The sequence below is a fragment of the Sebastes fasciatus genome, chromosome 9 (genome assembly GCF_043250625.1).
Source record: "Sebastes fasciatus isolate fSebFas1 chromosome 9, fSebFas1.pri, whole genome shotgun sequence".
NCBI classification, from domain to species: domain Eukaryota; kingdom Metazoa; phylum Chordata; class Actinopteri; order Perciformes; family Sebastidae; genus Sebastes; species Sebastes fasciatus.
Genome location: NC_133803.1, coordinates 22037271 through 22050927, shown reverse-complemented (window position 1 = coordinate 22050927; position 13657 = coordinate 22037271). Strand labels below are relative to the sequence as shown.

The window sequence follows — 13657 nt, the reverse complement described above, 5'->3', positions numbered from 1 at the left end:
ACTTGATTGAGTGATTTTATCAGATTGACACATGAATGGAAGAAAATAATGGGATTCTAGGAGACTGAAAGTGTGTTTTTAAAATAATAACATTACTTGAGGATGAGGCTAGTGCAGCGCCCAGCTTTTACCACAGAATGCACGGAGAGGATCGGTAACTCAATATTCAACGGTGCGTGTAAAGTCCGGAGCAGCAGATAATCCAAAATTATGTCTCAATGAATCATCTCAGCTAGACACATATACAGACTCTTCCAACACTACAGACTCCTCTCAAGAAGGTAAACACGGCTGAACAGACTGCACGCACAAAGACAATTAAAATCTCATCACTGCTTAATCCTCGAGCTCAAATGCGATTCCAGTTCAGACATAGTCAGAGCTGTGGTGAGGGTCGGGTGATGGGGGGGCACAGACGAGGTAAATGTGTGAAGGTCGAGAGGGTTCAGCTGACGAACTGCCCCCCAAAACTGAAACAGCTCGAGACTAACGACCCGGCAGGCCGACCGAGGGCCAAGTCAGACACCTGGAGAAACACTGCTCTCAACCACGGCGTATGGAAACATTTTCCCCTCCATTTCCTCTCCCTTTGACTCTCGCTCTTATACACATACACTCTCCCTTCAATACTAACATGTTAATTCACTTTTTTTTCATTCATACAGGCATTTGGGATTTTCTCCCAATGTTTCAACTGTCTTTCTGTTTGATGTTGCAAAGTTTAAGCACAAATTAATTTATCAATTACAAACTATACAGTTTGAACATACTGACTGTTCACTATGATTAACCCTTGTGCATCACTAGGGAAATTTTTGGCTTTTTAATTTTTCGATCATTTTGGCTGTGTTAATGCATGTGGCAAGAATTTTGGGTGGTGTTTTGAGTTTTTCTTTTTTAACCTCGGCTCCTATAATAAGTCTATAATAAACTGTGTTGCCAAAATACAGATACTCAGACCCTTAAGGAGAAAAATGGCCCCATTTAAACCCATTAAAACCAAAACATGTTATCCCATGGATTTGATCCCAATACAGCATAAAAGCATACATTGTATTATATCAGGCTTTGTAGTTTTTACTATTTCCTACCAGATTGAGCCATTTTCTCATGTTTGCCATTTGGGGCAAATACATGCTATTTTCCTGGTTTTCCACTAGGGTTATTGCTGCTGTATTATGGAGCACTGTAGTGTTTGATGCAATGCATCAAAATCAGTGTTATTGTTAATCATTGACATATCCTGGACTGTAAAAAAAAAAAATCCCCCATAGGATTTAGTTTACAGAAATTATTCAAATTTTGTGTTTTAATTTTATTTTTTTATTTTCATAACACCAGTAGAGCTGCAACAATTAATCGATAACTTGTCAACTATTAAATTAATACACAACTATTTTCATAATCAATACATCGGTTTGAGTACTTTTAATCGATATGAGTACTTTCAAGAAAAATAAGTCAACATTTCTGATTCCAGCTTCTTAATGTGAATATTTTCTGGTTTCTTTACTCCTCTATGACAGTAAACTGGATATCTTTGAATTGTGGACAAAACAAGATATTTGAGGACGTCATCTTGGGCTTTGGGACAACTAACAACAACTAATCGGTTAATCGAGTAAATAATCGACAATGAAAATAATCGTTAGTTGCAGCCCTAAACAACAGTCTATGTTGTTATGTAAACAAACATTTAAAGGGTTAAAATTCTGAAAGTTAATGAATATTTTGTAGTTATGATCAGGACTAAAGATGGTTAAAAGATTTTACTCATTTTTTTACATTTTGGTCATCAGGATGCACAAGGGTTAAACCTATGAAATGATTAAAAACAAATTAATTATACACATAATATACTTAAAGTACAAACTTAATAATTATTTAATATTATTCAATTATTAAATCATATTAATAATAATAATTCTGCAAAAAATATTACCTGTGTTGCATTAGTTTAAAATATGAAATCATATCCAGCACTTACAATAAAAACATTGTTGAAGCAATGATACATTTTAGTCCATTATATGACATAAAACTAATAAAAAAAGGACAAAATAAAAGCGGATAAAATATTCATAAGAGATTAGAGCAAGATAAAATACTTTTGATGCCTCTGTAGGAACCCAAAGTTGTCGACCCTCTCCCTCCCCCCATGGGTGCCCCTTGAGCAGGTCGACCTATGCCCCCCACCCTCTGACCTGGCTCTCGGAGGGTTTGTCAGGAGGGTCCTTGTGAATGGCCATCTGGTAGAGTTTGTACACCTGGTAGGAGGCGTCGAAAGAGGCTTTGAACTGCGGGCAAGGGGGATTGGAGCGCACTAGCCTCACCTTCAAAAAGAATACGGGCAGACAAAGGTTAACATCAAAATGGAAAAAGTACTGAGAATAACATAAGTGGTGATTCAAATCCTTAAAAAGGAAGATATCTTCACAAATCAAAGGGAGAAAAAGTGTGAAGAGAGTGTGAAGGGAGAGAGAGAGAGACTGACACAAACACACCCTCTCCTGGCCAGGTGACACGCCTGTGAAGCTTTTAAACCATTTTATAAATAAAATGGGAACATTTCCAATTTGAAAGTTTTGTTATTCTTCAGCTGTTGGTCACCATAGCTGTAGCTTGTTGGGAAAACAACAACAACACAAAGAGGGTGTGTTATGTCCTTCTCGACACAAAAACAGCAGGTGTTACTCAAAATAACAAGATTGTTACATGCATTTGCTGTAATAGAAAACTCATAAGCACTCATGGAGGTCCTCAAAAAGAAGAAATAATCATTAGCCTTTTTACTTTCTATCTATGAACCCATATCCAGTGCTTCACCATGTCATCTGTGACTGAAGTATTATTCAGTGGAGAGAAGTTTTAAGATTAAGGAAAACTAATTTGCTTTTTTTAAGTCTTTTGTTGCCCTTTAATAGTTCTGTTATCGTTCTTTTGATGAGGCGTCATGTCTATATTTGTGTCTAGTAGAGCTAGACTGATGTAAATATATCATATCGGTGTATATGTGGGTCGATTATTGGAAAAAAATGCAGCAGAGAAACACCGAACTAGGTTTGAGGTCATTTAGAAACAGTGTCACCATTATATAGTTTGTTCACCAGAGAGCATTGATAAGTTTTGAGTTTTTTTATTTTATCTTGGTTGCAATGTCTGTTTTGTTTGTGTTAAAAATAGAATACTATTGGCTGACATATCTTTATCCGATTTTTTAAACTCCCAAATATAAATATCAGCATCGGCCTCAGAAATAAGTCTGTGATAAAAAAAGACACACAAACTAAAAAAGAAATTCCGCTTCTTGATACTCCGGCCCCATTTAATTAACCGTCTCTTCGTTTGGAGGCTGCACCATAAGAATCCCCTAGACGGACAGCGACGGAGGAATTGATCCTGGGGTTTGTTTGAGTTGGACCTGAGTGGGTTTCTCTCATATGACCACTTGGCATCTACATCCTTTAGTCAAACAGAGACGTTGGGCCTCTTACATAAAAGGACGACGCTGAAGTTCGGTCTTTTTTAATTTCGTTCTTAATCTACAGATATATTTTGATAAGCTGAAATCATTTTGGTGAAACAACACTGCAGCAGATAGCGGACGGCATGGAGATGAAATTTTAGAAAATTCTCATAACTGGCTTGAAATTTAACACCAGAGGACTGACTGCTTTATGAATGTTCAAATAAAGCCACATAATACCAGTTTAACTTTAATTAAAATGAAAGATCATGATGGTTTATCAAAGCTTTAATGAAAGCTATGTTTCTCTGAACCTCTTCAACACCTTACAGAACACGATTATAGAGTAATATAATATAGGAGACTATTGCATGTTGGCAGATTTAGATGAAAACGCTATGAAAATATGAGCAGAGTGTGGAGACGGTAGAGAAAACTCTTGAGGGGAACAGTGGGTGAACCGTTCCACACTTTCCTGAGGTGCCTGAGGGGCTCTGAATCACGTTCCCACACTGACCCCTGGTGGTGGCTACTGGAACTAAAGCTGCATTTAAGGCCAGGACTGAGGTAACTACTGGACTGTGTACATACAGTACATCTAAACTTGTCTTCCCTGTAACTGCGACTTATCTCTTTTCTATTACTTCAAAATTAATAAACTCCTCCAAGGTTACAGATGCCAAATTCTGCAGCATACAGAATTTGTCTGACGGTCTGGTCATCTGCTGCAAATGGTGAGCTCTAGGTTGCACAAATTAAGGGCAGCACGGTTGGTTCTGAGTTGTTCACGTTTAGATCCAACGTGAATCGTATGCATGAGGGCCTCTCCTGGCTTACAGTTGAGAATAGGTCATCATTCAATACACTTAAAATGTTCCTTTATTGCAATATTCCTATCAATTTGTTTATAGTAATACTGTGCATGACCATAACACTAGAGGGTCCAGATATGGTCAGCTTGCACTGCCTCGTCCTAGAACTAATGCGATAACTAGGTTCTTTTATTTATAGATCAATTTCTTTCAAGAATAATTTGCCTCAAAGTCTCTGCTGCATTGTTAGTAAATCAGTGTTCAAAAAAAAATATATATATATTTTATCTAAGACTGTAATGTGTTTGCTGCGGTGGTGTTTGGTATGCAGGAAGTTTTATCTGTAACTAGTTATTTCTAAGGTTTTTTATTCTTGTATTTGTATTTTGTATGGTATTTTAATGTGTTTGTATCATGTGCTTAATGTGGACCCCAGGAAGAAACGCTGGTTGCTATGGCACCAACTAATGAGGATACTTAATAATAATAAAATAAAATAAAACTTGTCAAGAGAGAAATGTCAGATGAGCCATTTCACAGTAGGCAAAGGTGAGCCTATGACAATAATCCACTTTATAATGTCCTGTATCCTCCAGAGTATCATCATCAGTCAAGAAGATATCTTTAATAGTCGTGTTTGTGAATAAATTGAGCTGCTTCTACATTTAGATGCTCTAGTGTAAACATCTATCTTCTGGTACTGGTGTGAAAACCTCTTAAAGCCTTCAGCTCAGTCAACAGTACAGATGCCCAACACTCAGCATCAGATTCACTCATCCAAACTGTCCTTTAGCCACAAATGTGCTGCAGCCTTGCCACATGTAATAAACAGCTAAACGGGTCAAATAGAGGCATCTCTCGATTATTTGACTTGTAAAACACATAATTAACCTTCCTTTGCGAGGGACGACCTTGTGTTCATGCCCACTTAGTGAAATGAAACGATAATTGCAGGCAAACAAATGAATCCAATTGGAAAAAGCTGACTTGCCGGTCTAGTCTCGGGGGGATGTAGACAAGAGACAGACACGGCCTGGTTCATCACTGCATCTGGCTCAAATCTTGGTCAAGACCAAGAATGACGTCACTCTACCAACCTCAGCTCGAGGCCTTCGCCAGGGATCTTTCTACATCGCGGTGCCCTCTGCCAAAAGTTCATTTCCATGTCCTCTCATAGCGGCTGAGCTGGGAGCTGTGGTTTTAATGTCATCAGCAGGGTAACGCGACCCAGTTTGTGTGGTGTGCCTGTCATTTGGTTGAATCGGGAAGATGTGGTTTTTCCACTCCGCTCTGGCCAGCTATCCTCTCCGCACACATAAACACATGGTGAAGTCACTGGAGCTGGGAAAGAGGGCTCCATGAAACCTAGCTAACTGAATCCAAACATTACGGAGACAGAGAGCTCAACCAGAAACACTATTTCTTAATGATGAGCTGGAATCATCACAATAGGCTAATGTTTATTCCAAGTCACATAAAAAGAGAAGAGAAAGTACCTACTCTATATTTATGCTCACCTCAAGGCAATGAGAAGAGGTGTCAGGCAATGACTCGTTGATGAAATCTTCCAGGGGTTTGGGTTGCTTGGTCTGGGCCGGAGTGGGCGGGGTAGGAGAGACCCCATCAGCGTGCTGTCTAATCTGCTCTTTCTGAAGACGTCGCTCCTTCCTCAAGTCTTTGGCCTTCCGACACGGCGGCCGGCCAGGATCAGCTCCCATCCCTGCATCCCAGAGAAGAGAGAGAAGAGGGTCAAAGCTTTCCAGCGCTGCAGGTTAGGTGTGAGGCCACGAAAAACACCTTTCTAAATCTGTTTTCATGCAAAAGACATTTTTCAAAATCATTTCCAGGAGAGAATATGGAAGAAAAAAAGATTACTCCTTTTTTGCTTTTTTGCTGCCTTTTATGCCACGTTAGGAATAAGACTTAACACAGAAGAGAGGCGGTAACTTCAAGCTGCTGCTATTGATGAGTCTCAAAAGAGTGTTGGACCGTGTTTCCGATGGATTTTTCCCTGCCCCTCTGGGCAAATGGGATGCCATGTTTACTTTAGTGTATCCCCTGACTAAGAAGCCAGTCTCAACAGAAAGGCCTATGGAAGTCATTTTCTTGTTTCCCTGCCTCAATAGTCTTTACATTACATCATTGCTTAGGAGGCTATAAAACAATATGATCTGTCTTAGCCCAAATTATTAGCAGCTAGCTAGTGTGTATTTATGGGCGCCTTGACAAGCCAACATTTAGTCCGTTGGTGGTGCGGTTCGTTTTAGGGCAGTTGTGAAAGCAGTAATCGTACTGTGGTGCGGACCCAAACAACCAAAAAGCAGGCTGCCTGTGCGGGCGTATGTTGAGATGGACACAGGTTAACATGAGTGGGAGAGGACTAACATGATGTTTGCGTGACATCTGGGCTGACGAGAACATACAGAATATGTTAAATAAAGTCCACAGAAATAGTGACGTTTATATAGTCATTAGAGATAAACTGTAGGAGAAGGGCATAGAAGTGGCAGCTCTTGGGAGGAAAAAGATAAATTTGCTCTTTCATGCACACCTCTCCGCAAATATTTTTTTTATTTGGTCCGCTTTAATTTGCGCACTGTGAAACTGAACCAGACTAAATAGAAAAACAAACCGAAAGTATCAATTTCACTCTGATTTGGACTAGTTAATCGGACTATGTCCTTAAGAACAGATCTTAGTAAGCTGGTGTGGGCACATGAATGAGGTAGTTACTAGCAGAACACACTCAAGTCTCTGTTTTTCACTCCCAACAAGACTAACATGAACATTCTCTGAAGCAACTGAATCTCCCCCAGTTTCCCTCTCTCTGTCCCCCTCCTCATCCTCCACCTCCTCCTGGGCTATTGCCAAGCCCCTCCAGCTCTCCGGGCATCCCATGTCAACAGTTTACACGCCCACATCCTGTTTGGAGCAATAAGGAAACGAGAGCCATTTCCTGCTTGTCCTATTGCCAGCCGCCGCCATCAGCTCACTTACTAACTTTCCCCTGTGTCTGTGTAGCGAGGAAGAGAGGGACGGCCGGGCCTGACAAGGGGAGAGGGAAACTCTGGCACTGGCCACGGTTCACTGGCAACGTTCAGCTTCAGCTGACTCAAGCTACTTTTTCTACTGTAAGGTGCAGCTTCTGTCCTGTGAATAGTAAAAACAGACCAAAGCAGGAAGTTCATGCAGATTCTGGCTTATTTCAGGATTTATCTTAAAATCCTAACTTGTTATTTTGAATGTATAGGGTGAACTAAAAACTTGAGGATTACCACAACAGCTTAATATTCTAGTTAGGGCCATCAAAGTTAACGCAATAATAACGCGTTAGCGCAAATTTGCTGGTATAATATGAAACTAGAAAACCTAAAGAATCCATTGGTACCAACCATGTCATACTAGCTTGGAGCCTAAATAACGCTCTAAACTGACATGGCCATTTTCAAAGGGGTCCCTTGACCTCTAACCTCTAGATATGTGAATGAAAATGGGTTCTATGGGTACCCACGAGTCTCCCCACTTTATGATAATCACATGCAGTTTGGGTCAAGTCATAGTCAAGTCAGCACACTGACACACTGACAGCTGTTGTTGCCTGCCAAATATATACATATATTTGCATAAAGCAAACATATTTGTCCACTCCCATGAGTATTAAATACTTGACAAATCTCCATTTGAGGTACGCTTTTGAACAGATGAAAAATATGCAAATAATTTAATTAATCACATGACTGTTCATAGTTAATCACGATTAATCGCAATTACATATTTTAATCGATTGACAGCCCTAATTCTAGTATAACGTAACTAAATTTCAATCTGTGCAGTTTTGTATCACTAACTGCTGTGTTCTTGTGAACACTTTGTTTCACATTATCACACCAATCTTACTAGTTACTAGATGTATGTGTCCTTGTATCATCTCAATGTCCCCGTTTGCTGTGTTGGTCTTTGATGGTAAATGACTGGAGACACTAAAGGAGGGAAGTATTTCGGAGCAAGTCTTCTCATATACTGTAAACATACAACCCTGGGAGTTACAGCGTGGTCAAATGGTTTTCCTCTGACAGAATAAAATACGACGAGGTCAGGACAGACTGGTCACACACACAGAGTCTGGACTGTGTTCATCAAACACACACCGTCTCAACCACATCAACCATTATCCACAATCACTCTGACCATGTGCCTCTCTTCCCTCTGATTACAATCTCCCTACACACACACACACTCTCTCTCTCGCTCTGTCTCACACACAGACACAGGTACTCCTGAGGACAGCGTATGCAGCCGTGGTGAGGATAAAGTCTGACAGATCAGTTCCTGTGGAAGGCACATGCTCCCGCTCCAGCAGTTAGCACTTCATAAAAGCTGTGACACTCTCCCCTCCCCGTTTCCCCAAACACGCACACGACTCTCAGAATCAGCCTAAACTGCCCAGAATTGTGACATACTGCTTTCTTGCATGTAAACATGCAGAGACACAGAATTAATTTACTGTGGGAGGAGGACAACATGGAGGTATGTAGTGTCTTTTTATGGAAAGTATTCTCTGGGAAACTGTACTGTCTGTACTATTTATTCTGCCTACTTAAAACACACTATACTGCTTCCTACAACATACTGCTTTCTGCTTTTGCCATAAGCCCTGATGCTACCACTTGGTGAACATTATTCTTTTATGCAAATGGTGTTTACGCTGACTTGCCTAAACCTTTACCCAAGTAAATTACTTCACTTTGTAATAAAATCACCTTAAATCAATATTTTGTTAATCAATTAATATTACAAAATAAGTGCCTCAAGAGCAACCAAAACGGTTTCAGGTAACATGTCAGTACTGACTAGCTCCCTGGACTTTACTGCAACACACTGATAAAATACTTAATTTCAAGAATACAAATACATGCGTGTAATTTTCACTACATATGATTCCCTAAAAAGCATATCCAAGGGCAGCTTTGCAAAACACAAGTTGTACTTCTGTATCTGTTTACCTCTGGCTTTGCGTATGCTATATGGAAAATGGGGAGCCATGTTTTCTCAAGCTAAAATTGGAACCTGCCCAAAGCTATAAAGCTCTCCAGTCATAAAAGTAGAGGAAAGATATGTCCAGGTGTTTTCTGTTGGAGGTGAATAACCACTGGCCCAACATAGTAAATCCTCCTTGCTTCCTCTTTGCTAGCCTCCTGACAGTCTGAGGAAGAAGACTGTGCTGCTGACACAGGTGTGAACAGAAGGACACTGGCACGGCTGAAAGTTTTCTCTGTATGTTTATGTCTGCATCTGGTTCGACCTGTGCCAACACCAAGCTTTCCTGCTCCAATGTACGTCCCTGCCTTTTGATTAATGAGCACGGGGTCCTGTTCTCATTAGATGTTTGAGAGGGGAAAAGGTGGTTGTGGTCCTGAAACATGAGCGGTTGTTAGAAGTGCTACTTCCTGTGTCTAATAGGAGTTTATTATCTCCTCACTGTGAGTGTTATTTATTCATTACTGTGAGTTGGCTGTGAGGATATCCTGTACTGGAGGAGAGGAGGAGAACATGACAGATAAGCCCAAACCAGACACACTACTGGAAACACAGAAGAAACAGCAGCCTCATCCACCCAGCTGCTGCACAGTGGAGTCCATTACAAGGTGAACAGTGACACACTCTGGCGAGCAACGGTGCTTCACAGTGGCAGTCTTACAACTGATCACTACTTTCAAAGTCGTCCCTACTGCAGTTTCAAAGAATACCAGACATCCAAAATAAATAAGAAAACAGAAAACTACATTTTGGTAGGTGCAGCAGAACCACAGTAAAACCAGATAAGCATTCGTCAATAGTTTAAATGAGTAATCCGTCCTGTGATTAACCGGTTCAAAAATATATATATTCTTTTGCCTTTTGACACATGATCCAATGAAACACTTACACTATTTGGTCTACATGATTGGAAAGAGTAAAGCTACAGGACATTAACTAAAACATCCATATGAAATGAAACAGTCTTGAGAGCTGTCCACTTGTGATCCGATCACTGAGGACGCATGTTAATACCAGGTCTGAACCTGAGGCTGCATGAACCGGCGTACATTTAGCATAAGCAATCAGAGTTCATTGATTCATGTAGAGCTGCAGCTAACGATTATTTTCATGATCAATTAATTCGCTGATTATTTCCTTGATTCTTTGTTTTGTCTATAAAATGGTAAAAAAAAAATGCACCTTATCATTCCCCACAGCCCGAGGAGATTTGTTCAAATTGCTTGTTTTATTTATATACCAACAGTCGAAACCCAAATATATTCACTTTACTATCAAATCTGAGTAACAAAAGCAAACAATTCTCATATTTGAGAGGCTGCAACCAGCAAATATTTGGCATTTTTGCTTAAAAATTACTGAAAAGAAATAGTTGCCGATTCATTTATTTTCGATCGGTAATCATTGCAGCTCTAGATGATGTTCTTTATGAAAAGAAAACACCGAAGAGCTATCATAGCAAATAAGTAATGTGTTACATGATGATGAGTAGCTGCAATTTCGTTACTATCAAGTAACTAATATTACTCTATTTTCACACTGATTACTGATGAGTATTACCAGTTATTTCTCACCTGGCTTAGGAGCTGTGGCTATTGTTCTCTCATCGGCGACAGACGCTGGATCCTTTCTTGATGTTTCTGAGTCGGTAGGAGCGACATCCGCTACCTCCTTCTGAGCTTCTGTGATAGCGGGACACTCTGGTAGTTCCTTCTGAATGTCGGTGATAGTAGCACACTTCACTTTACTCGGTTCCCGTGGACCTGCTTCGTCACACACCGAGTCCATAGGCTCCCCTGCAAGGCACAACATTGCTTATACCACCAGATAATGTGTGCTACAGAGCCACAGAGCCAACACTGCTGTTATCTCTTACTGTAAGGTTAGTGTACCATGCACTCTGATGCATTATGCTATACTGTAATGTACTGTATACCAATACAGATAAGTCCATCAGACAACACACATGCATTAATAACTATTATACAAAAATAAATATACTCTCACCATCATCCTGTCCTTTTGGCAGTTCCCCTTTGGACATGAATTTGCTAACCTTTTTCATGATTTTCTTGTGGGATTTGGAAGGCTGGAATTTGGTTGCATGACATCTTGACAGAGAGCACAAAGGGTAAAGGTTTGGTTAGATATATCTGTACATATTTTTGCTGTTTTAATATATTTATCAAACCACCATGGGTCATCCTCATGTGTTCTATGTTTTTCTGGTCTTACCTGATGGTATACTGTGGGCAGCATGTCTTGTTCATTTTAGGCTTATAGACATATTTCCCACTTCTGGAAAAGAAAGAGCAGATAACCTTCACTAAAACACATTCTCAATTATTTGAAAAATCCAAACTGAAATTTCTTGAACTATATCAATGAGAAACATAAGTGAGATGTACAGTAAGTGAGCAGGTTTGCATGAAGGTAGAGACGGCTACTCACCTTCTCCATCCTCGGTCTATGAGGTCTTGGTAGTCTTGTACAGTCATGGTGTGAGACCACATCCCTGTAGAAAACAAAAGGGACATTTAAAACATTTAGTTGGTTTCATATGATTTCACACTATACTTTTCAAATGGAAAAGGCATGTTGTCTCATGGCTAACTTGAAGGAAATTATATTAAAACCAGACAGAAAAGGGTCTTGAATTAGCTCGGCTGAAAGGAATAAAGCTGAATTAAAGCATAAAAGAGACCGATGTATTTATATTTGTTTAGCCTGAAATAGGAGACATGTACTGTATACAAGTAAGGAGTGGTTTGTCAAGAAGCTGCTCATAGTAGGGCTGCCCCTTCTTAGTCGATTAGTCGACTAATCGGTCGTTTTGGTCTTAGTCCACTAAGATTTCTTTAGTTGATTAGACATTTTTTATGCTATTTTCATGCTGAATTACTTATTTCTAAGAAACTTATGAGCACATCTCTGGTAAACACAAGATTTAAAGTGGTGCTTTTGTGTGATTCCTTGTGGAGAAACTCAGTTTCACAGATCTGTCGATTAAATCAACTAATCGATTCTTTGGTCGAGGACAGCCCTAAATCATAGCGTCCCCCAAAGTTCATTCCCACAGTCCCCAATGGAAACATTCCCAGAATGGAGGTCTGAGCTTCCCGTTTCAACTCCTGACCTTCTCCTCTGCAACCATATACACATATTGCGCACGCACGATGACAAGACCACTATCAGTTTACATCTAAAACAACCGAGGGAATTCGCTGTATAACAGTTCACACAACACACACTGAGTTTGCAACTGATTATGATGTTCTGTGTCTCAGGAGAACGATGTTTAGTCAGAGTCCACAGAGATGAGGGGACGACACAGTGTGATCCAACAGAGAGACACGTCAACAATGAAGCAGTAAATGACTGGAGCTAGTTCTAAAGCCGGCAGGCACAGCAGCAAGACTGCAGGTTTTCCAGTTTTTACTTATTGGGCTGCAACTAACGTTTCATTGTCAATTAATCTATCCATTATTTTCTCGATTAATCGATTATGTGTTTGGTCTATAAAATGTCAGAAAATGGTGAAAAATGTTGATCAGTGTTTCACAAAGCCCAAGATGACGTCCTCAAATGTCTTGTTTTGTCCACAACTCAAAGATATTCAGTTTACTGTCATAGAGGAGTAAAGAAACCAGAAAATATTCCCATTTAAGAAGCTGGAATCTTTTCTTTTATCGATTATCAAAAAAGCTTGCGATTCATTTAATAGTTGACAACTAATCAATAAATAAATTAATCGCTGCAGCTCTATATATCAAAGATAAGATATAATCACCATAATATATTGCATATCTGATCATTTTTAAGATCCAAACCAAATTAAAAATGGAAGCTGACCCAAGAGAGACCTTGTATTTTTCAGTGAAAACACTGGCATGAACAAGAGTGAAACCCCAGAAAATACACAGCATATATCTATAATTTAAGGGGAGCTGTGTTTAAATACCACACATGTATGGCCTCACCACCATACATTTAGAGTATAATCTCTCAGGGGTTTCTGCCCTATGACCCCATTTTAGGCCCCAAAATTCTCATGAGCTCAACAATGACAGAGCTGTCAAGTTGTCCAGAGTTCAGAGAGCAAATGAATCATGCTGCCACGTGAGCTTTATGTGAGTGCAACAGCTGCCATCATCAGTGCCCTTCCATTGTTCGCACCTGATTCGTTTTCCAGCCTCCCCTGAGGCCTGACAGACACAGTAACACAGAGGAGGGCAGATGTTGTGCTCTGCCGGGTGGGGGGTGTCGCATTTGCTTTGCATGTAACAACACTGTTGATAACATCACTGCACCATCACACAGAGGAAAACATCTCACTGAGCAC

At 40.0% G+C, this 13657-nt stretch overlaps 1 protein-coding gene across 3 annotated transcripts in view; it reads right to left on the bottom strand.

The window, feature by feature from the left end:
• ate1 (arginyltransferase 1) overlaps positions 1-13657 on the bottom strand; it is a 63816-nt gene that overhangs the window by 45835 nt on the left and 4324 nt on the right. For 2 of the 3 annotated variants that reach the window (XM_074646655.1, XM_074646656.1), the window contains exons 2-7: positions 11767-11830; positions 11551-11613; positions 11323-11426; positions 10890-11111; positions 5796-5998; positions 2205-2333 (exon numbers count right to left, since the gene is read on the bottom strand). In XM_074646655.1, coding sequence (XP_074502756.1) covers positions 2205-2333; positions 5796-5998; positions 10890-11111; positions 11323-11426; positions 11551-11613; positions 11767-11830 — 785 coding nt within the window. The remainder of the gene's footprint in view (positions 1-2204; positions 2334-5795; positions 5999-10889; positions 11112-11322; positions 11427-11550; positions 11614-11766; positions 11831-13657) is intronic. The other variant, XM_074646657.1, reaches the window with a different exon arrangement.